The sequence below is a fragment of the Mesitornis unicolor genome, unplaced genomic scaffold (genome assembly GCF_000695765.1).
Source record: "Mesitornis unicolor isolate BGI_N332 unplaced genomic scaffold, ASM69576v1 scaffold10541, whole genome shotgun sequence".
NCBI classification, from domain to species: Eukaryota; Metazoa; Chordata; class Aves; order Mesitornithiformes; family Mesitornithidae; genus Mesitornis; species Mesitornis unicolor.
In genome coordinates this window covers 34,383-55,388 of record NW_010161688.1, presented here as the reverse complement: position 1 = coordinate 55,388, position 21,006 = coordinate 34,383, and the positions used below count along the sequence as shown (strand labels likewise).

The window sequence follows — 21,006 nt, the reverse complement described above, 5'->3', positions numbered from 1 at the left end:
GAAAGTCCATACTGGAAATACTAAGACGATGACCAGATCTTTATTCAGGAAGAAATATAAATCTAATCTCTTTCCTGTTGCCTTTCAGAACAGCTGTGTTGATGTGGATGGTTAATCACCTTTTGTCACTTAAAAAAATAAAACCTAAGAACAAAAGAATCCAAAATAAGCTTTTTAAAGCACTATGGAATGGACATTTTTTATTGAGTTTGTGTAATTTTTTAGAGATTTTTGAGAACCAAGTTAGTGTTTAGATGGGAACTACCATAGAAATAGGAAGTGTATATTTCTTTTTCTATGTCAAGACAAAAGGATTTTGTGAATAAGCTGCTCTAATTTGATACGTGTTTTCATAGTGCTTTAGTGTAAAAATAGCTATAACTAGTTTAGATCGGTGATCCAGCTGAGTAGCTACCTTGTTTTTGTAACAGACTTTTCTAATTTCATAAAGGTTTATGTCTTGGGATAGGGATTTTTTTTTACTCTTTTTTTTTAAACAAAACAAAACAACCAAACCTGAAACAAACCACCACAAAAAGCCAAACCTGATGTAATGTAATTATTTCTGTTACTCACATGAGAATTATGTTGGTTTACCATTCTGCTCAATTTGCTTGACTCTGGAAGCTGTCAAGATGTATCAAAACATATGTTGCATTAATCACTGTGTTACAAAAGTGTAGCACAAGCCATCTTGGTTAATAGAAGAGAAATAAACAGCAAAATATTATGTATAATCCCACATAATTCAGTAAAAGTATAGGAGAGAAGTTCCTTTGAAACTACTTGTTATCTTAACTATTTGTTATCTTAGTTTCCTTATACTAAGTGAAGATAATCCCTAACTTACTGAAGTGTGGAGACAAAGTTTGAAGTGTTGAACAGGATAAACGCTGAATGAAAATAAATCCTTTATTTTGTAGGCTTTCCATTATACACAGCTCCAGAAGCAATAAAGGGAGAAGACTTCTCCAAAGCCAGTGATCTGTGGTCCTTGGGATGTCTACTTTATGAAATGTTCTCAGGTTGTATGTTTGTGTATCTATTCAATATCTACGGTAATGGAAACATAGGTTGTGGTCCCAGAATAAATTGTTGTTAACTTTCTAGTGAAGTTAAGACATTATAGAAAAAATTAAGACAGGTTTTAGAGGTTTCTTGAAAAATATATTAACTGTAAAAAAAGTTAATCAAATAATCAAGTAAAGTAACACTATTGTCTTTCTGACTGCTCTAAGTATTAAGTTACTAGCCAACCTGTATTCCTTAAATACTATGAATTAAAATTATAGCTATTCTCAATTTCAGTGTAGTGTTTGTATTTAAATAGACAAGATAACTTGATAAACAGAATTCAGGCTGAGAGTGTTAATTTCTTTGGATGTTTCCTTAGGAATATATCATTGCACCTGACAGCCATTTAGAAGTTTGCCTTATCTGTGAAATACGCTTCTGTTTCTTTGTAGGAAGACCACCATTCTTCTCAGACAGCTTTTCTGAATTAACTGAAAAGATTTTATTTGAGGATCCATTGCCACCTAGACCAGAGGGTAACATTCTATTACTGTTTAATGAATCCTATCACAGAGTAGTACAAAGTTAAAGTTCTATTTTGCAGTATTTCTTCCGAGTCTGATTGCAGGAATCAGCTGTTCAAAGTGAATGTTAGCATTGCTTTCCTTTGATAAGAACTTCTTCCCTGTTAATGATGAATGCTTATTTACCTTTAGAAAGACAGGCATATCAGTTAGTGTTAAGAATTAAAAGTAAATCTACCTTCTGAGATGGATTTTTTTGTCTCAGTTATTCTGGGCAACAGTGGTATTCATGGAGACACTTAAAATATCAGTGGCTCTTTTCAGTCCAAAGTAATGTATTGAAAATGGTGACCTGGAGAATTAAAACTGCTGTTACTTGTTTAAATTCTAAGAGAGATTTTGTTTTCAAAGTGGATAAAGTGCATTTCATAGTTCTGAGCTCTTAGAAGAGTCTTTCTCAGTTAAATAAGAATTTTGGAAACTTCTTTTTTATAATAGGTTGCAACAGCAGTCCTCTTAAAATTAACATGGTTGGGGAAAATTAAATTTCAATCTAAGCAGATTTCAACTCTACTTCGTGCTAATAGCTATATTATAACAGGAAGGTGACTTTTAAAATATATTAACAGTTTTAATTAGTTTGAAGACTGAGCATTGTTGAGTTGGTTGGTTTGATTGTTTTTGGGGTTTTTTTTTGAGGATCCTTTGAAATGCAAAGAATGTATATTTAGGATTTTTCATAGATTCAGATTTTTTCAGATGAAATGACTATTAAATAAAACTTTCTTAGCATGATCTGTAGATAACGAATTGATCTACATTGTGTGATGTTTGGTTTTGCTGCCCAATACTTATCTTCTTAAGTGCTTCTATTTACAGGTTCTGTTTTTCACAAACCTTCTGCAGAGTTCATTAGTTTGCTTGATGGCTTGCTTCAAAAGGATCCTAAAAAAAGGTAAGCTGTCTAATCCATGGCAGTTGTTTACATCGTCTTTTTTCACCTCTGGAAAAAATAATTGCTATGATACTGTATGTATAGTAATTTGTAGAGCACAAAGAATACAAAAATAATTTAATCCTTATAAAGAACAAATTCTGCTGCTTCTTATGTGAAGATATTTTTTATTAAATATATATTTGTATTTTTGTAGCTGGTGCTAAACAGATAACTTCGTAGCAGACATGATGGGCAGTTTTAAAATTGGATGGCTTTGCTTTTCCAGGGCAATCTATTTTATGAGGCTTTGATTTATAGCTGATACAGTTATATTTTTTAATACTTAATATTATTTATAGGGTAGCTCAGATAATTTAAGTTTTGGGATTGACTATGCAGTTCCTTTCATTCTTTGCCTCATATCTCTTTGTTCTGTGAATTATCCATTCTGATTTGAGGCAAAAAGTTTATCTTGTAAGAAAATTTATTTGTTGACCAAATAAAAGTAAACAAAAGGATTAATTGCTCTGTAGTGTTACTGCGTTCAAAATCCAGGCTGGCATTTCTCTGTGGGGCTGTGATTTGCTACTGCTTTTTCCGTTTGTTTGTTGCTTTTCAAAAGGCTCAATTGGACAGACATATTGCAGCATCCGTTCTGGAAAGGATCCCTTAGCCACTGTGCTAGTGAATCTGCAGACAGCAAGGGCACAAGCGCAAGGTACTGAATGTTCAAGGAAGACTTCTTGTATAGTAAATCTAAGGGAACAAATATTTACATATTTTTATTATGGTTTTCTTTAATTTTTCCTGCTTTCGAATTTTGCTTAGGTTTTTCATGGTGTTAACTAATTGATGAATGGAGCTTTACACTGTACAGCGAACAGTTTGGGATGCTTAGGAATTATCCTATTAGTGTATTACAGTGTCTGTTTGGTTTTAACAGACTCCAGCTGCCTGGCTATAAAATGTGTTAAAAGTTACTTCTGAACTAACTGCTCTCATTTTTATTTGTTTGTATAACAATGATGGACAGAAATTTGGCTTTTTTTTGTTTTTTTGAAAGCTTTTGTAGGATCTTATGGGTCGATTTTCTCTCTACTGAGATTTTTTTGGTTTGTTTTTATGCATTAGGCTTAGTGCATCACAAAGCCTATCATTACAGCATCTTAGATTTGTGGTTCAGTCTTACATCCTTGCAAATGCAGCTGACCCATATTCTTTGCTTATGACATAAAGCATTAATCTAATCTTGATTTTTTTCCCCTGAATTTGTAGTACTCGGCCCTGCTATATATGCAGAAAAAACCCAAAACTTTTGTGAATAATACATTCTATGTATTAAAAAATTAGGCTTCTTCAAAACTTCTGTTATCTTGCTGGGTTTTGTTTTTAATTTTGAATTAGCATATTTAGTGTTGATTTTTATTTTCATTTGTTCTAAATGTTTGAAAGATACTTAAGGTTCCAGTTTAGGGAACTAATGTGAAAATAGTTTTCTTTTGAATGCTGAATTTTTGGGTGTTCTGTCTATTTTAAAATTCTCTCTTGTTCAATACCTATTTCTGATACCAGTTCTGCAGTATTTGTTCAGTTATTAACATTTGTTTTAGTTTGAGGTACAGCTCTTCATCTTTTAATTTTATTACTGCTTTCACCACCAAGGCAGATAAGAAATCAAGATTTAAAGTTTATACTACAAAGTAAGAATTTATTCAAGGTTTTAGCAAGACTTATATCAGGTTCTACCACAATGCTAGTCTGTGAGGAATTCTCAGAGAATCAGAAGAATCTTAATTTCCTATGAAATATTGGACTATTTAACTTTAGTCCTGAGTGTTTTCCAGTTCCTCTGAAATATCTGCTGAGGTGTGCACTAATTGACAAATATGACCAACTTAGGACATGGGCTTGACATCGCTCAGGACTTTTTTCCAACTGTGAGGCCCATGTATTACTTTTCTTCACAGTGTGGGCTTGATTAATATTTGATATCCTGGACACCCTTCAGGAAGTTTATATGACCCAGTTCCATGTGAATAATAGAAGGGTATGTTAAAAAACCCCAAAAACCGAAATCAGTAAACTTACAATTAAGTGTGACATGTAAACTGTTAAGGAAAAGTTTGGTAGTTTTTATTGATCTAAATCTAGGCTACAGACTTCGTTATTAGAAGTCTCTTTATTGTGACTTTTTCCTGTGAAGATTGAATGGTCTCAAAAGTTTTTAATATTTCTTTATAACTCTGGTATTATGGGTAATAATTTAGCTTTTCTAGTTTCTTTCACGCAAGTACTACTGAGGGAGCTAGAGAATTTGTAATATTCTCCAAGTCATTTGCTGTAAAATTATTTCTCATCATTGGTATTACTAATATAATAAGTATGTGTGGCACATAGTACAACAGTATGCTGATCTAGAGAAAAACAGCTAAATTGTATGCTAGTAATTACAACAAATAATGGATATAATCCCTCTTTTTTAAAATCTGTGTAATTAATATCTTTTATTAAGCAGCAGTGAAGATACCCCTGTGTCTTGGAGTGTCAAAGAGCCAGTGGATACTCATAAAACTCTAGATAACCTGTCATCCTCAAGAGAAAATAATAAGCTACCAAGCAATTCGTTCAAAATAGGTAATATCATTAATTATGTTACTTCGAATTATTTTGTGTCCTGTGGCTTTTGTCACTCTTACCAGTATTGTTTGCTGTGTTTTATTTATTTTTAACTTCTGAATACAATTTGTGTTCTGTTTTCAGTAGAAACTCAGACTGAATTGCGCCCAAAAAGTACAGTTGATGGTGAATCAAATGAATCAATATTTCTTCTCAGGTATGCAAACCTAAAGAACAATTAGAAAACTCTTGAAACCCTTTATATTTTGTTGGCTTTGCCTCCCCCTCTGTCTCTTCAGACATTTTATTGTCCTATTTGTAACATTTTGTTAGTGAGTCTCCTTTTGAATTTTGTATCACCAGTTTAGTTAATATTAAGACACCTTTGAAGAGCTGCTAAAGCAGTGTGTGCAGTTAAAGCAATGCTTTTACGGTGTTATTAACTTAATTTTTGGTAGATTTCTTTGCTGTCTGTCTAAACAGAAGAATTTATATAGAACTTTCTTTCCTTCTTACTTCATATATATGAGCATATGCTTTGAATTCTCTTGCTTTAAATATGAAAGAATAAGCATTGATCTTATGATCTACTAATTCTGCATGCAGCTTTTCATCGCAAGCTATAGGTAACAATCTACTAAGTAATGCATAAGTATTAAATAAAAAATAGTCATTGCTTTAACAGTGATTTGTTTTAGTTGAGGCCTGATTCTGAAACTTTGTACTAGCTTTCAAGCCAAGAAGATTATCTAGTAAATTAGATTTTGTTCTTGTCCTCATTCAGCAGCAATATTCCAGTTTAAAATTAAATACTCTTTCAAGCTTCTTACATAATCTGAAATAGGGCTATTGTGCATGATAGTGTGTCTACTTTTCCAGTTATTTCAGTTGGTTTTAATGAAGTATTACTTCTCATCGCGTTTACAACTTTTACCATCACAGCTCAAACCGTGCTATTAGTAATTTAAAATGGCATTTGCTGTTTGCTTTAGGAAACTGCTGAGAATAAAGGCTGCAATGACATTGCAAACACTTGGTATAACAACATGTACTCCACATTATGTCAGGAATGAGAGTAAAAAAAAATTATAGGAGCAACATATTTTATACAATAAAGACATTTATTTTAATATGAAATTTGAAATGTAATACAGAGAGGTTTTTTTATTCTTTTTGGAAATTCTTTGCTTGAATGATTTAATTTCTCAAAGCAACATATGCTACCTGCTTAAATTTTAGAACATTAAAGTGGAAGGAAGCTGCTGACCTGGCACGTGGCACCAGAGTTTACTTAACTGATGAAGTGATTAATCAGCTTTTGACAGCAGTAGCTTCTTCTACATGTGCAAAGGGAATAGATCTTAATAATTTCAACTAGCTCAAGTCAGTGATCACTTGTTTTGTTTGAAATTGAGAAACCAGCTGAGAACTAGAAAAGCGGGAAAGCCTTTCTGTCTCTCAAACACATATGAAAGCAAATCAGGTTTGGAAAAACATACATTTATCAAATCTACATGAAGCATCTGCCAACCTTCAATAATTTCTTCAGCCTTCTAGCTAGAAATCACACTTTCTTTGGTTTAGGAAATAAGACTGCTTAAACTTCCAAGTAGATCTTGATATATATATTTTTTTTTACCATAGGGATTAGGACATTTTATGTAGTTTTATCTAGCTAGTAGAAAATACATTGGCACCCCTTTATTGTGCCTTTTAAATTTGTTTCTGTTGAAAATAGATAACATTTTAACAAAATAAGGTTAAAAATGAGAACAACTATGTTAGTCATGATCATTGATTTTCATTAGTATCTTTAATTTTGTTTGATGATTGTTTTTTTAATTTAGCTGCTTTTTCTAATAAATAAAACTGATTTGCAGCAAAATGTATTACTTTCTGCTAATCAAGAAAACACATTCATTTGAAGTTGTTGATTAAATTAGTTTCCTTACCTGCCAATTTTAATAATTCTAAAGTTGATTTTGAACACTTTGATTTAAGTTAATGTCTACTACATAAAATAAGTTCACCAGCAGCTTTGTGAAAATTGCAAATTTCTGGTGTTCTGGTCTCTCCTTTCTTCATTTTCTAATTAGCAAATGTGATTTTTTTTGAAAAGTAGAAAAGTAAACCCACTTCACATTCATACATGAGAATCAGGCAGTTTTTATTTCCCATTACCTAGCCAAGAGTTGGTAGTCAGAAGAGAATAACATGAAATAAATGGCAGTGTTTTTGTCAGGTTAATTCTCTTTGCATGTTGTTTGTTACTAGAAATTAAAAGAATCATGTCTATAGCATCAAATTTGGAGAATGGACTATGGGTGAGAAAATCATCAAATTACATTCATTTAACAAAATAATAAACAAAACAAAACAAACACCCAGTCCTTCCCATTTCTAACTGACAAACAAATCCTAACTTGTCAGGACAAAAAGAAAAGACAGGAAGATCATATTTAGTTGATGGAGCAGGCATAGCATCATTTTTGTTTGTCAGCTTTTAAAGTTTACTGTATGGCATGAAAGTTTCAAAGGAACAACAAAAAAAGTAGTTTGCAGTGATACTTAATCTGTACTCTGTTTTTTTTCTTTTTTCCTTTCTTGCTTAAGTTCTCGTCCCACTCCTAGAACTAGCACTGCAGTAGAGGTAAGTGATGCTCCTACTGCCTCAATTGAAAATTCTCCACGAAGAGATTCATACTGGAAAAAGGTGAGTAGAAAAATAATATTTAAGGGTGGAGTTATCTTTATAGTTAGGATTTTAGCCTGGAGTTTGTGTCAAAGTCAACTTTCTTCTCCATCTTTCCATAATTATAACAGGAAAGCAATTCCTATGGTGTACAAGGTGTTTAAAAAATGTTTGTAGAAGTTCGTAGAACTTCAGATGTAAGAGTTGAGGAAGATGCTTAGTCTCCTTTTCTCCCATTGTCTACTTTTTTAAACTTAAGTTGCATGTTTCTTGGACCCAGTACTTTTTCTTCCAACACGTTTCTTTATAATTTTTAGCTGGCCCTATCTGCTACTATGTAAATGAAAAGTAATTTAGAATATGTATATGGCCAAACTGTAGGGTATAATGTTGCAATTAAATATTTTTGGCAATAAACATAAATTGTCTTTTTTTTTGTGCAGAACAGCTTTTTAAAAAACTATGTTCTTGTTCTAGGCTAACAATATGTGCTCGAGTCAGCAGGATATGGAGTCAACATTGAAAGAGCTCATTTACACTGAATCTGATCTTATCATAACACCAATCATTGACAATCCAAAGGTATTGCAAAATAAAATACAAGATTCGGGAACTTGTGGGTGAGGCTATTTTTGCAGATGAATCTTTAATCAGGGTGAAACTCCTTTCCTGTATTTTATAATTCTTATTTTAAAGCAGTTACACCCAGTCGTCTGGCAAGCTCTCATGCAGTTTTTCTGACAGTCTTTTATAATTCTATTGTGTTGCTAATTTGAAGAATTGAGTTATTTTGGGATTGAATACTAATATTAAATAATGTCTTACAAGAAATAGAAACTACTAAATTCTGTGTTCAGTGCTTTTGTAGATTTGTTTGCTGATAACTTGGTATCTATTACTTAAATGAACACAAAACTGAGTGTGTTTTGATATGCTCAAAACAAGGCCATCTGTCAAGCCTTCTAGGTTAGGAGTTATTCCTTTATACAATAACTAAACTTTAGATAACGTGATAATATTTCTAATAAATATGAACACATTTTCTCTGGAAAGGAAGACCTGAAATTACAAGAAATGTCCATCCAATTTCTGTTTGTGATGAGTCTCTTGGGCAGAGATTGATGCTTGCTTGACAGCAAAGGGAAGACCAAAAGAGAAGCAGAGCTCTGCACTGCAATGACAATGTAATGTGCATATATGATCACGTGCGTAGTATTGGTAGAAGGAATGATAGACAAGAGCCCCTCTTGTCTTCCCTTTATTTCTACGAAAAGAAATGAAGTAATTTTAGCAACTTTACTCCCTGTCAGATGCAGGGAATGCAACATTTTCCATTGGAAATGGGCATCTAGCTCATTAGGAAAGCCTGACAGCCTTTAGTTGCTGTATTGTTTTAATATAACAATCTTTTTGTTCATTTGTTTTAATGGAATTTCTAACACCTTCAAATATGAAAAATCTTACACAGCTAGAAAAAGCAACTACCCACCAATACTGTTTTACTGTGTTTGTGGTGTGGTACATAGTTGCCAGTGGAGAATTTCAGAGATAATGATGCTATGTCTCTAAATTCACAGTTCTGTCTCAGGACTCTGAGATGAGATTAAGAGCAAGTGTACATGCTAATGTGCACATGGAGACTAATCTCCTTACCATGCAATGCCAGACTCAGAATTAATGCAAAATAGCCCACTAAAGTTCAGGGACATGTAATCGGAGTCATTGCTTACTTGGCAGTCTTCAGACTAAAGGATGATACTGACACTTGGTAAAGCTGAAGAGCTTGCATTTTAATCTCCTGGAAAGGGATTTACTAGATGCTGGCAAAATTTTAAAAGCTGAAATGTCAGCTTATATTGTAAAATTTCCCTGTGTTCTGCAGTTTGGTGGAATTGAAGACCTTTTTTAGATAATAGCTCTTTAGTTACACCTAGGCTTCATCTGTCAAAGGCTAAATTCCAGTATACAGTTATTATTTGTATGTTTTAGTTACTGGAAACCACACTCAAATGCTCAGTCACAGAACAGTCATCCAATTTCATGATATAGCAGGGAGTTGCTGTGATAAAAAACCCACCCCATACCTTACAAATTATTAGTTGGTGATATTATAACTTTTTCTGTTCTATAATGATCTAGTAAATATGTGTATTTACTGTACAGCAATGAATTGCTAAAAAATTTCATGAGCTCTCAGGTGCATAGTTCCTTTCTGTAGCTTTTCAAACCCAAGTGCAAGTATTTTTCCACATAGAAGCAAGATATGCATGTATGCATGCCTTCTATGTGTTTCTTTGAATGTTTACATTCTATGTAAATTGAAAAAATCCTATCATTTAGTGTTCCCATGGGAAAAAAATCACTTAAATGGAAATACTAACAATTTAATTATATGAAAAACATAGAGTTAAATCTCAAGTATTTGCTTGGAAGAAATACATACAGAAGACAATGGAAAATGCCACAGTAATAAACAGTGGTTTGTACACCCATCAGATACAAATTTTTGCATCTTTGTGTTTTCATGTTCTTCTATTTAGAGTTTTCCAGCAATTTCTTAAAACTGCTTGTAATGTATTTGTTCATTCTCCCAGATAATGAAGCAAGTGCCAGTTAGATTTGACATGAAAACTTTACATATACCAACGTATTCAGGTATGGATCTACTGGAGTTGTTAAAACTTAAGTCCTATATGTCATAGTGTAACTTGCTATCACAAGACTGATATCTTCCCCATTTAGATGATATGCTGTCACAGTTGGAGAACTCATAACTTTTCTGAAACTGAAGTTGCATATGTAATGTTTTTAGCTAGACCAATTCTGAGTGGACTCTTGAAGTGCTAGTGGTTATATGTTCTTTCTTTCCTTCTGTCTTCTTCAGTTACAAGCCCATGCTCAAAAGCTTTTGAAATAAGTCATCAGTGTTTTAGTGTGGGAAAAACAACATATTTTTCCCTATGTTATTTTTTGTGAACAAGTGAGGTAGACTAACTGAAATATTCAGTGGAATAGATTAAAATTTGGGAAAGGTAGAGAAGCAAATGAAAGCAGGATCTTAGAACATGCAGTGTTGATCAGCCATAATATTAGGCAGCCTTGCTAGTCCCACTAATCATGAAATGTTATGGGCATCATGTCCCATGAGATAGTGTGGATCTGTCTGGGAGGTGTTGTTGTTGTTTTTAATGTCTAGAAAGGCTACTGTTATTTCTGAAAACAAAGGCTGCTCATTGTCACACGTGTAACATTTCTTCCCCTGGAAAATTTCCCCTAGTCTATTTAAGGAAGTATTATTACACTTTACTGTGCTTGAAGAGGGATATCAGCCAGATATGTAGTCCTTCTAGAATTCACACAGCACCTCTTCTGAGACATAAAAGTTCATTTTTTCATTTTGGAGAGTTAATTTGTTGAAGAAATTTTGTAGCTGGAAAGGAACACAACGTCCCCCAGTCTCCCAGTCAAGACTGTAGTAACATCCTAGGCAAAAATTATCAAATTCAAGTGCCTAAGGGGGTAATATTTTATTTCACGTTGATTTAAGTAGCTAAATTATCAGATTGATGTTCTGATATCTTTACGTGTTGTTGGTGGTATTTATTTAATATGTGACAGGTTTTTTGTGGTTGTATCACTCTCAGGGTTGTAGCTTTTTTCTGAACAACTTTTAGATTTGTTAATTCCTTATTAATTGTTATTAATTCTTAATAATTCATTTTTCTTTTCCCCTGTTGTTTTTCATTAAACTTTTTACAGTCTTAACTTCCAACCTTGTGTGAAGCATCGCTTTCTCTATTCCCCCTTTTTTTTTTTTTTAATCCTCCCCTGGGAGGGTAGGGGATAGTAGAGAGAAAATCCTGCTCCCTGGGCTTGCCCTGACCCTTGAACGGAGACAAGATGGTTTTTGAAGAATTTTATTCTGCTTGTCAATAATGATTAAAGACAGTTTGGAAAAACTAAGATAAATACCCGAAATCCAAACCTCTCCACCTTTACTAACACAAATTATAGTTGCCTTCATTAGTAGATGTTCTTACTTAAGAATAAAGCTGGAGTACAGGACAGAAGACATGCTCTTAAATATTCTGTACTGGAGCATATCAAGATGGCAGATAAGCTGTTAATAAACAGCTAACCAAAACTGAAGGAGTGTATGGCTGCTGGAGTGAAGTTATCCATTGAGACTGATAAGGAAGTCTTTGGAAATTTGCTATTCATGTACAGTGAATTGAACCACAGGATTAATGGTAACTGTCCTGGTGATTTGACTTCTTTGTATTCCTCCTGAAGTAATCTGTGTTCTGATACTACTAGGGCTTAACTTGATGTGGATACCTATCAATATGAATAACTATAGACATTTTCAGATTATTGATTCAGAGGAGATTTCAGTGACTTTCATTAGTTCTTGCTTCAAATTTACTCTAATCCAACTGCACTTTCTTATTAACAATTAGTAACGATTAATAATATTGTCATTAATAATTAATGACAATAACTACTACTTTTCCTAAATATAATGCCAGGATGTGTTTACTTAAGTGAATTCCAAGGAGTTAGCAGTGTTGCACTTTCAAAAATGATTTCTGGCTTTTATTGTTACCTTTTTATGCTTTGTTTATCTTTTTTATTTCTATAATCTTCAGAGATGAATTATGACACTTTTTATTATTTAAAGTACTAAAATTATAATTAGATTCAAACTTTAGAACTTATTCTTGTTGATGTTACTTTCTAGAGTGTTAATGCAACATGTAAGATCCATTGTCTTTAACTACTTGTTTGCTTCTTATGGGTAGCTGAGAAGTTATCATCCATGAAAGATGCAGACTGGAATGACTTCTTGCAACGAGTGTGTTCACTGCTTGATTCCACTGAGAAGAATACAGGAGCAGCACGTTCTAAACTGAACTTATTGTATTATCTGTGTACTGTGGCTGTCCACAAGGAAGTTGCAAGCAAGCTAATTGGCTCTCAGCTGGTAAATAATAAAACTTTGAAGGAATTAATGTGGTTTACATGCTTATGATTGTAGCAAATATCAGCTGCTTTTAGTTATATTTCATGAAATTGTTGGTGTACTGACAGAAATAATATGGCAAATTAAGTACAAAATAATGAAGAAAAATTACTAAATTCCATGTCAGGTTTTAAAAAGTAGCTGAGGGAAACTAATTATTTCTCTTCGATTTCAGATACGCTTACTTATAGGTTTGTTGTATTAGTAAAAAGGTTGGGGTAAAAACTAACCTTAATGGAGAGTATTAAATAACATATGATGAAATATTTGTCTTTGTAAATCATTAAGTAACAGAGAATTCTGAAAAGAAGTTCATGTTTGAATTGTTAAATCAATTTTATTTCACCACATGTCTGCAGAAAATAGCAAGAAAAACTTTCTAAAGAACATACAGTATAACTTTCATTAAGCACTGCTTCAAAGAATGAGTGTGCTCTCTGAAGAGTCTGTTTTAGTGTGTACTTAAATGGTGGTTTCACCTTTCAAGAACCCATTTACTACCAGACAAACAATTTTACTAGTATCTTCTGTAGTGGTTTAACATATTGCTCAGTATTGTGTGTGCAGAAGATAAGTAGACTGATTTTTCTCATTATGTAAGAGCATCACGGAGGCACTTTTCAGTTTATATAATAAAAAGTAAACTACCTTGTTCTCCTACATTTATATTAATGCACCTAAGCCATATTCTGACACATGTCATTATTGGATGTAGTGATATTAAGGACAAAATTGTGCTGCCAGGAAAAAGCAATGAAGAACATTCAGGTTGGCAGCAATGGTGGGTCTTATGCCATAGAATTCTTTTGACAACAGGAAATGGGATTCTTGACAGTTTTATTCCATTATCATTGGAGAATATTTGAGGGTACGATAACCCAAGAACTGAATTGTTGATTAACAGAATATTTTAGAAATGAGTTAGTAATTATACAGTTTGGTTCTTAGGTGGCTGATTGTGTGTTAACAGTCCATTCGTTATTCTAGTATTTGACAACTATTTCTGTCCGTTGTCACAAAATAAAATTAATTTATTAAAAGCTTGTTGAGTAATACTGTGTGGTGATCTCCGTGTCTGTAGGTGAAAAGATCAGGATATTTTCTTCTGTGGTACTCATGAAAAAAATGTTTCTTTTTCTTTAACGTTAAACGCACTTGATAAATGTTTAGCAGTTTAAGACAAGAATATAGAAAGAAATTGTCGTTTTACTATCAGTCTTTTTTTTTAAATCAGTGTTTGGACAATATCTACAGTATTTGCCTATGATAATAGTTTTTGCAAATGTTATCCAAATACATTTTTATTAAATTACTGATATTTTGATTTTGTTTGTTTATCATGGAAACAGATCATTGAAAATCACGTTTATTTATCTTCTTTATAGTTTCCTATATTGATACAGCAGCTGCGTGCAGCCGCCAGCTGGGATATGTAAGTAACACTTGTTTTAAATTAATTTGTTCAAATATGAAATTATCACTGAATTTATTAAAGATATTCTTTAGCAGGGTGTCTGAGGACTGTCAGGCTGCTGTGGTACCTGACTAGCAATATGATGGTGTATAAAGCATTGAATTTTTCAAAATTGAATTAATATATTGCTATTTCACAGGACAAAAGATTATAGAAAATCTCCAAATTTTTATCTAGAAGTTATATAATTTAGTATATCAAATTGTGTTACTTAGAATCATTGAATAAACCAACCTATACCATAATAGTTGTAAAATAGCTGTGATGGTAGCTTTTTAATTTTTTGGAATGCCTGTCAGAAATATTTCAATGTCATAGTGCCCTCTGCTGTTTGTTTCATAATTGTTGATTGTATTCCAATTTTTTCTTAAATGAAACTGATTTACTGATACAGATGTAATTTCTGTTTTGTCAGGTATACTGAAACGTTTAAAATGATTTATAGGGGTTATTTCTAAGAAAACTGAACATGAGCATGACTACTTAGTGAGTCTAAAACAAAAGAATCTTTATTCTTCAGTGCTGAAGGAAATGTCTTTATGCATTAATTTATTGGTAAATTGAGCTGAAACACTAAAATAATTTGATGATACAAAGAAAACAGAAATAGGAAGATAATCTGAGCTGTAATTATCAGTTCAATTATTTCCTGTCCTTAGAAATCTGTGTAAAATATAAACAAGACATAATTGTTTTTGTCATATATTTAAACTAATTTTTCTGCACCTACAAAAAATTTATTTGTTATGCAGACGTGCCAGAGTTGCTCGAGTGATTGGTTTACTGGCACTACACACATCTGAACTTGGAGAAAATGTACCCGTTTCTGAGGTAATTCTTTGGGGGGGCAGGAGGGAACTTTTGTTAATGCTTTTACTATTTATGTCAGAATTTTCACAGCTTTTAATTTTTTTTTTGCGTCCTACTTTATTTTTTCTTGTATGTTAAATGGGAATATAATTAATTCAATGTATGAACTTCTGACTTTATTTTATGTAGCTGTTATTCTGATCTTTGCAAACTTGTGGCAGAACTACCCACCAATGATACAACTCTAGCCTTTTTCTCTCCTTCTCAGAAAATTAAGTAGTCACTGTCAAACTTCGTGTGTGTGTGTGTGTGTGTGCGCGTGCAAGTGTGTGTAACAAGAAACAGGTGTTAACATATTTGGTTATCTTGAAATTTAATTATTATAGTTAGTATAAAAATAGTACAATTGATTCCTAGAAATCCTTTTTTCAAAGAAGTGATGGAGATGGGACTAATTTGAGATGCCTCGCAGTTCTTGAAGAATGTAGGTAATGAAGGGCAAGTAATTTTCTTTGGAGAAGAAAAATATTTTTATCAATTTTTTTTTTTCATTTTGCATGCTCAGTAGTTGACTTAAACAGAAGACTGGTTAGACAAAGCGACCTTACTGTCCTTTATTGCATGTGACACTTAAATTTACATAAATTATGTAAACTTGACAGAATCTGCTATTTAATGTCTTTTTAAAGTGTGAATGTGACATTATTTGTACTTCATGAGATGAAGTCAAGATTTAAATGTAATGGGCGTTCAAATGTGAGAAACAATATTACTTGGTTAATAGCTGACATTTTGGCAATGCACCTAAGGATTTGTTAGTTGTTGTTGTTGGTCCTTCCGTTTTCTTCTTAATGAATATTAAGAATTATTATGATTACCTTGTTACAGTGCTTAACATTTCAGTTCTGCAGTGAAAGCTGAACTCAAAACATTACTGTTATTACCTAGGGTTTTTTCTTTGTTTTATAAAGTTACAAAGTTGTAGTCTTTATACTTACAGTTATTTAAGTTTGGTCAAAGTCTTTCAAAAATGACAGGTGCATGTCAATTGAATTCCATGTTGTAGTTTAAGTGTGCTCTTTTAAGTTGCAGATTTTTCTGATACTTAACTTTTAAAAGTTCCAGTAAAAAGTAATCAAAAGTAGTTTTGAGATATCCATGTAACTTCTGGCTTTAGGTGTTTGTTCAGGTGTTTAGCGCTGACATATTCAGTGGTAGTTTCCCTGGCTTTCCATTTTCTATCCTATCCTAATCTGCTTTGTGTATGTGAAAAGTAATTTTACACTGACCTGTACTATTATTTTGTTCAAAATGTTTTCTTTTTTATATTCAAACATAAAAATTGTTCACAAATGGAATTTAGCATTTTTAGAAATACACCTATACTTCAGAATTCAAGTTAAGTCTGAAACTAGTGACATTTAAACTGAAGGACTAGAAAATATAATTAATTAAACAATAAAACCCAAACCTTTAAAGCACCATCATATACTGTATTAAAATATAATGCTGTGATTTATCCTCTTATATGAGCCAGCTGATGATCCAGCTGAAGTTTCTTGGTAGCTGCTGTAATTTAGGAAATGTAAAAACTGAGCTGTAGCGAGTCAGAACAACATAATATAAAATGACTCTCTGTGTTCCAGGTCTTACAAACTTAAGATACTTGAATGATCTATCTATTCATAGCTGGTTCTGTATTTTGTTTCCTCTTCCATTCCTAATAACTTCTAATACTGTTAGCTTTTTTTACTTGTTAGACAGAGGTGATGTCTCTGTAGAACTGTCTCCTATAGCCCAAAGATGTTGTTCCCAAGTGTGAGAAGTCAGTTCAGAACTCATGAAGAAGTGGTTCTGGAATTATTTTTGCCTCCTATGTATATCATGCTATGTATACCAAGTTTTCTTTCCAATTGTTATTACTCAGTCACAGTCCTTTTGCAGTTCTTTGTTACCTCATTATGCACTCATCCAGTTATTTCTGATTTCTTTTGTACTTTCTTTTTGTCCTTTTTTTGCACAGGACCTAACAGAGATTAGTGCAGAACAGCAGTGCGGCTCTTACATGCTAAAATCAGGCTCTTAATTTCTACCTCCTACTTTTATACAGTTATACATTTATTTAAGGATAATTCCTCTATCTTTGAAGTTGAGTCTGCACCATTAACCTTTTTACTGTTGTTGTTTAAACAATTTGTTAAATAGCAGTAATATTAAGTCCTGAAGAAGCAGAAAAACTTAAGGAAGGAAGCCTTGTTCTCATTTTACAGGCTAAAGTAAAGTTTCATGTACTATATGCCAAAAGCCTTTGATTTGTTCCTTTTTAAAAAGATTTTTGTTTGTTTGTTTGGAGGGGGGGCGGGTAGAAAAAGTTCTTCTCCAGGTAATCAGCAATTTGCTTCAAATATATCCACCAGAGGTCACTAAAATGCAAGTGAACTCCAATTTCACAGACTACAAAGATGCAGCTGTGGATCTGTGTACTCTTTATTCTGCTGATGTATTCTAATATGTAGGTCATATTAGCAAAAAATAATAATAAATGAATATTTATACCTGTGAATTCACTTGCAGTTCGTCTATTTCCAGTTAGGTCTATTTTAGAAAAATACTGCGTGGATTGGAATAAGTGAGAGTCGGAATACAGTAGGGAAAATAATCTACTGCAGAAAAAGATTTCTTCAAATCACATTATTAAATTGAAGATGAAGACATTTTATGTGTAATTTCTTCTCTCTAGCAGTTGCAATAAATGTTATTGATAGGTCAGGTTTTTTATGACTTAGTAATGTATATTTTTGCATGGAATTGCTCTTTACAAATCTGAAACATCATTTCTTCTTATTTATACCTAGTTATCTTAGGAAAACACCTAAACTTTAAAGTTTTCTCTTTGTATTTAGATTTTGAAACTGATGCTTAAGGAACTGGATTCTGCAAAAAGATGATTCTTTCTTCCCAGGATTCCTGGAAAGAAAAATCTGCTTCTTATTCATCATACAGAAAGGAAAATTCTTCCCAAGTTAGGGAGACTTGCTTCCAGTGTATGTCCAATTTGCCTTATTTATTAAAAGATGCTATTGTTCTTTCTGCTCTGTGAATAGATAGGGCCTTCTGCATTTGTGACACAGCCACTCTGATGTGAAATTTCAGATTCAGTCTTTTCTTTTAGTAAGAGATGATAGAGCAACTTCACAGAATCCCTCCATGCCGGGGAGCAGTGTCTTTCCCTGTCTAGCAGGAGACCAGCCTCCTCCTCCTACTAAGCCACTCTCTGCCTGTCCCTTTGGAGGCAATGATCTAGTCCTTTTCCTTACCTCTTCTAGATTTGCTAACTGAGAATATCAGTCTCTATGACCTGTGCAGCTGTGCCTGTGTTTTGCAGACCTGGACCTACTGCTCTACTGATTGCTTAAACGACTCAGAGAACCTGCTACAGCCTTCACACTGGAAGTTTCTTTGCAAAGCCTTTGGCTTATGGAATTCCATTACAAAATTAAGAAACTAATATCCTGTGGAGAATGACAACATATTAGAATATCTCTGCAATACTGAGCTTAGGATGTGATTCCTTTGTCAAAGCAATGGAATATCCTGATTTCTGTTTTCATCCAGATTGGAACGCCATATAATTTGAGCCTTTTTGTTTCTAATTTTTTTAAAGTACAATTTGGTGGTTGTTTTCTGTAGTTGCAGAGCAGCTGCATCATTACAGGTGCAGTTTTATGCAAACTCTTGTGTAGACTCTAGCTTGTCTGATTGTATCTACTTTGGTCTAGGTCTACAGTTTGTCATTCCAGTTCTCACAGAATGCCAGTTTTAAATCATGTTCCTAGCTTGTATCTCTTAATAACTACTGTTTCTAGATCTATCCATGTCTATTTTGAGGAAAAACAACAAGAATGATTAAGTAAAAGACCTGTAATGGTACTGAAAAGTGTCAGATTCATTAGTAAAAATTTGAATTATCTTCAAATGCTGAGTGATACAGTGAAATATATATAAGAATGTTTTTCCTATATTGTAGTTTAAGAATAAAGCCACTTCATGAAACTGAAAAGTGGCAAATTAAAATCCAATTAGAGGATGCATAATGAGACAAAGAAGTGCCTTTCCATTCAAGAAAACGAACACTGGAAAGCTGGCAAACTTCGAAGGAGTTTTAAGTGTTGATATGGGTAATGGGAGTATTGGACTTACAATAGCAAGTGCTTAGCAAAACATTTCTGAAAGCTTCCAAAGGTGCGCACTTCAGATTTAATGTCAGTACCTAATTGTTCAAAGTTAGGAGATAATTTTAACTAGGGTGTCCAAGCTCACTTTGAGGTTTTTTGGTAGCTTTTTAAAAAAACATCTGGAACTGACCACTCACAAAACCAAAAAGCAATCTTGATCCAGTGGACAGCTGCTTGTATTATTGCTGACAGAAATTTGTCTTGTGAAATCATGATTTCTTTCCATGTATCTTGATTTTAAGCAGTTGAGTTACACTTCCTTTTTTTTTTTTCGGATAAAAATGTAGTCATACAAAACCATAATTTACTGTCACAGTTGGTTTATAACTGATAGACACATTGACTTATGTCACATTCTTTTTTATGTTTATTGAATGTATTGTTTGTAGCTGAGGGAACTCAATTACCTTTAATATTGCTGTGTAACTTTTTATGTTGTTTATTTCAGAAGTGAACTTATTTGTCTGAAAAAAGTAGAACACGAAATCAACTTCCATTTTGGAGTGAAACACTGGAAAAAATTTTTTTACCTTTGTTCTTCTGTGCACTTGCTGTGAAACTGATGTGCAATTTGGGTGTAAGATTGCCATATTTAAGTTGCTGATGTATAGAATAACACATCTTAAATTAAAGAACATTTTAAAAGGGTTCTTCATAATTGGCTCTAATGACAGAAGTGTTTCATGTCTCACGAGACAGCTCGTAGGACTGTTTTCAGCATATATGCATTCCTGTAATCACAGATTTTTGTTGATTCTAAACATTGGATATCTTTGCCCTTCTCTAGTGTAATATTTTTGCAACACAAGCATAGTGTGACTTTGTTTTCTGGACCCATGGCCCTTCCCATGGTATTTCTTTTTAAAATGGGAAATGTTCCTTGTTTCAATTTCTCTGCTTTACGGTTTTCATTTTTTAACATTGCATGTCACCTGCTCTCATACAGTTAGCTATTTGCATATTACCACAGCAAAAGAAACACAGTCCTCACAAAAATGCTGTTAAATGACTTTTTTAACACTACAACTAGTATTTGAAGCTTAAGATCTCAGTATTTTACCTGTGAGCATAAAACAATCATCACATGTAGTTTAAAATGCAGCTGTTTATTGTATAACCTTCCAAAATTCCATTTTTTCTTCCATTCTATCCATTATAATGTAAATGTACAGTAAGGAATAGCATTTTAAATCCTACTTAGGTAAAATATTGTACATTTGTAGTTAAAATAATATTTTTTCACTCTAAAATAATAACTTTCTAAATTACTATTTTTTACACTTTTTTACTTAAACTCTGTGGTAGACAAATAAGTTGCTATCTTTTAAACTTGTTATTCCTTTGTCCTAAATTATTCCCAGGTAACTTTTACAGATGAGTGAGGGGAGTCTACGGCAACTGTAGAATCAATAATTTCTTTCAATGTTAATGGGTTTTATGTCTAGTGAGGACTAAATTTGCTTCAAGAAGTTGAGATATATAATTTCTTATTTTCCATTTCAGAATAGGATATATGCAAATAAATTTCTGCTGTGCAAAACCAACTAAGAAACAGAACTTGACCCAATAGTTTGTACTGTTAAAAAAGTAAGATAAGCATTGTGTCCAGATAAGAGCAGCGAAGCTGGTGAGAAGTGATTTTTGGATTGCTTATACCCTGCTGTGTTGACCCTCCAACAGA

General features: G+C 32.9%; 1 protein-coding gene across 1 annotated transcript in view; it reads left to right on the top strand.

Annotated features, from left to right (window-relative positions):
* Positions 1 to 21,006, top strand: part of LOC104547623 (serine/threonine-protein kinase ULK4-like) — a gene marked incomplete at its 3' end in the record, with an annotated part of 59,428 nt that overhangs the window by 8,569 nt on the left and 29,853 nt on the right. The window contains exons 5-16 of the mRNA XM_010193406.1: positions 924 to 1,025; positions 1,467 to 1,550; positions 2,418 to 2,493; positions 3,098 to 3,193; positions 4,988 to 5,109; positions 5,236 to 5,308; positions 7,705 to 7,804; positions 8,261 to 8,365; positions 10,378 to 10,438; positions 12,586 to 12,767; positions 14,192 to 14,238; positions 15,033 to 15,111. Of these exons, the coding sequence (XP_010191708.1) occupies positions 924 to 1,025; positions 1,467 to 1,550; positions 2,418 to 2,493; positions 3,098 to 3,193; positions 4,988 to 5,109; positions 5,236 to 5,308; positions 7,705 to 7,804; positions 8,261 to 8,365; positions 10,378 to 10,438; positions 12,586 to 12,767; positions 14,192 to 14,238; positions 15,033 to 15,111 (1,127 nt within the window). The remainder of the gene's footprint in view (positions 1 to 923; positions 1,026 to 1,466; positions 1,551 to 2,417; positions 2,494 to 3,097; positions 3,194 to 4,987; positions 5,110 to 5,235; positions 5,309 to 7,704; positions 7,805 to 8,260; positions 8,366 to 10,377; positions 10,439 to 12,585; positions 12,768 to 14,191; positions 14,239 to 15,032; positions 15,112 to 21,006) is intronic.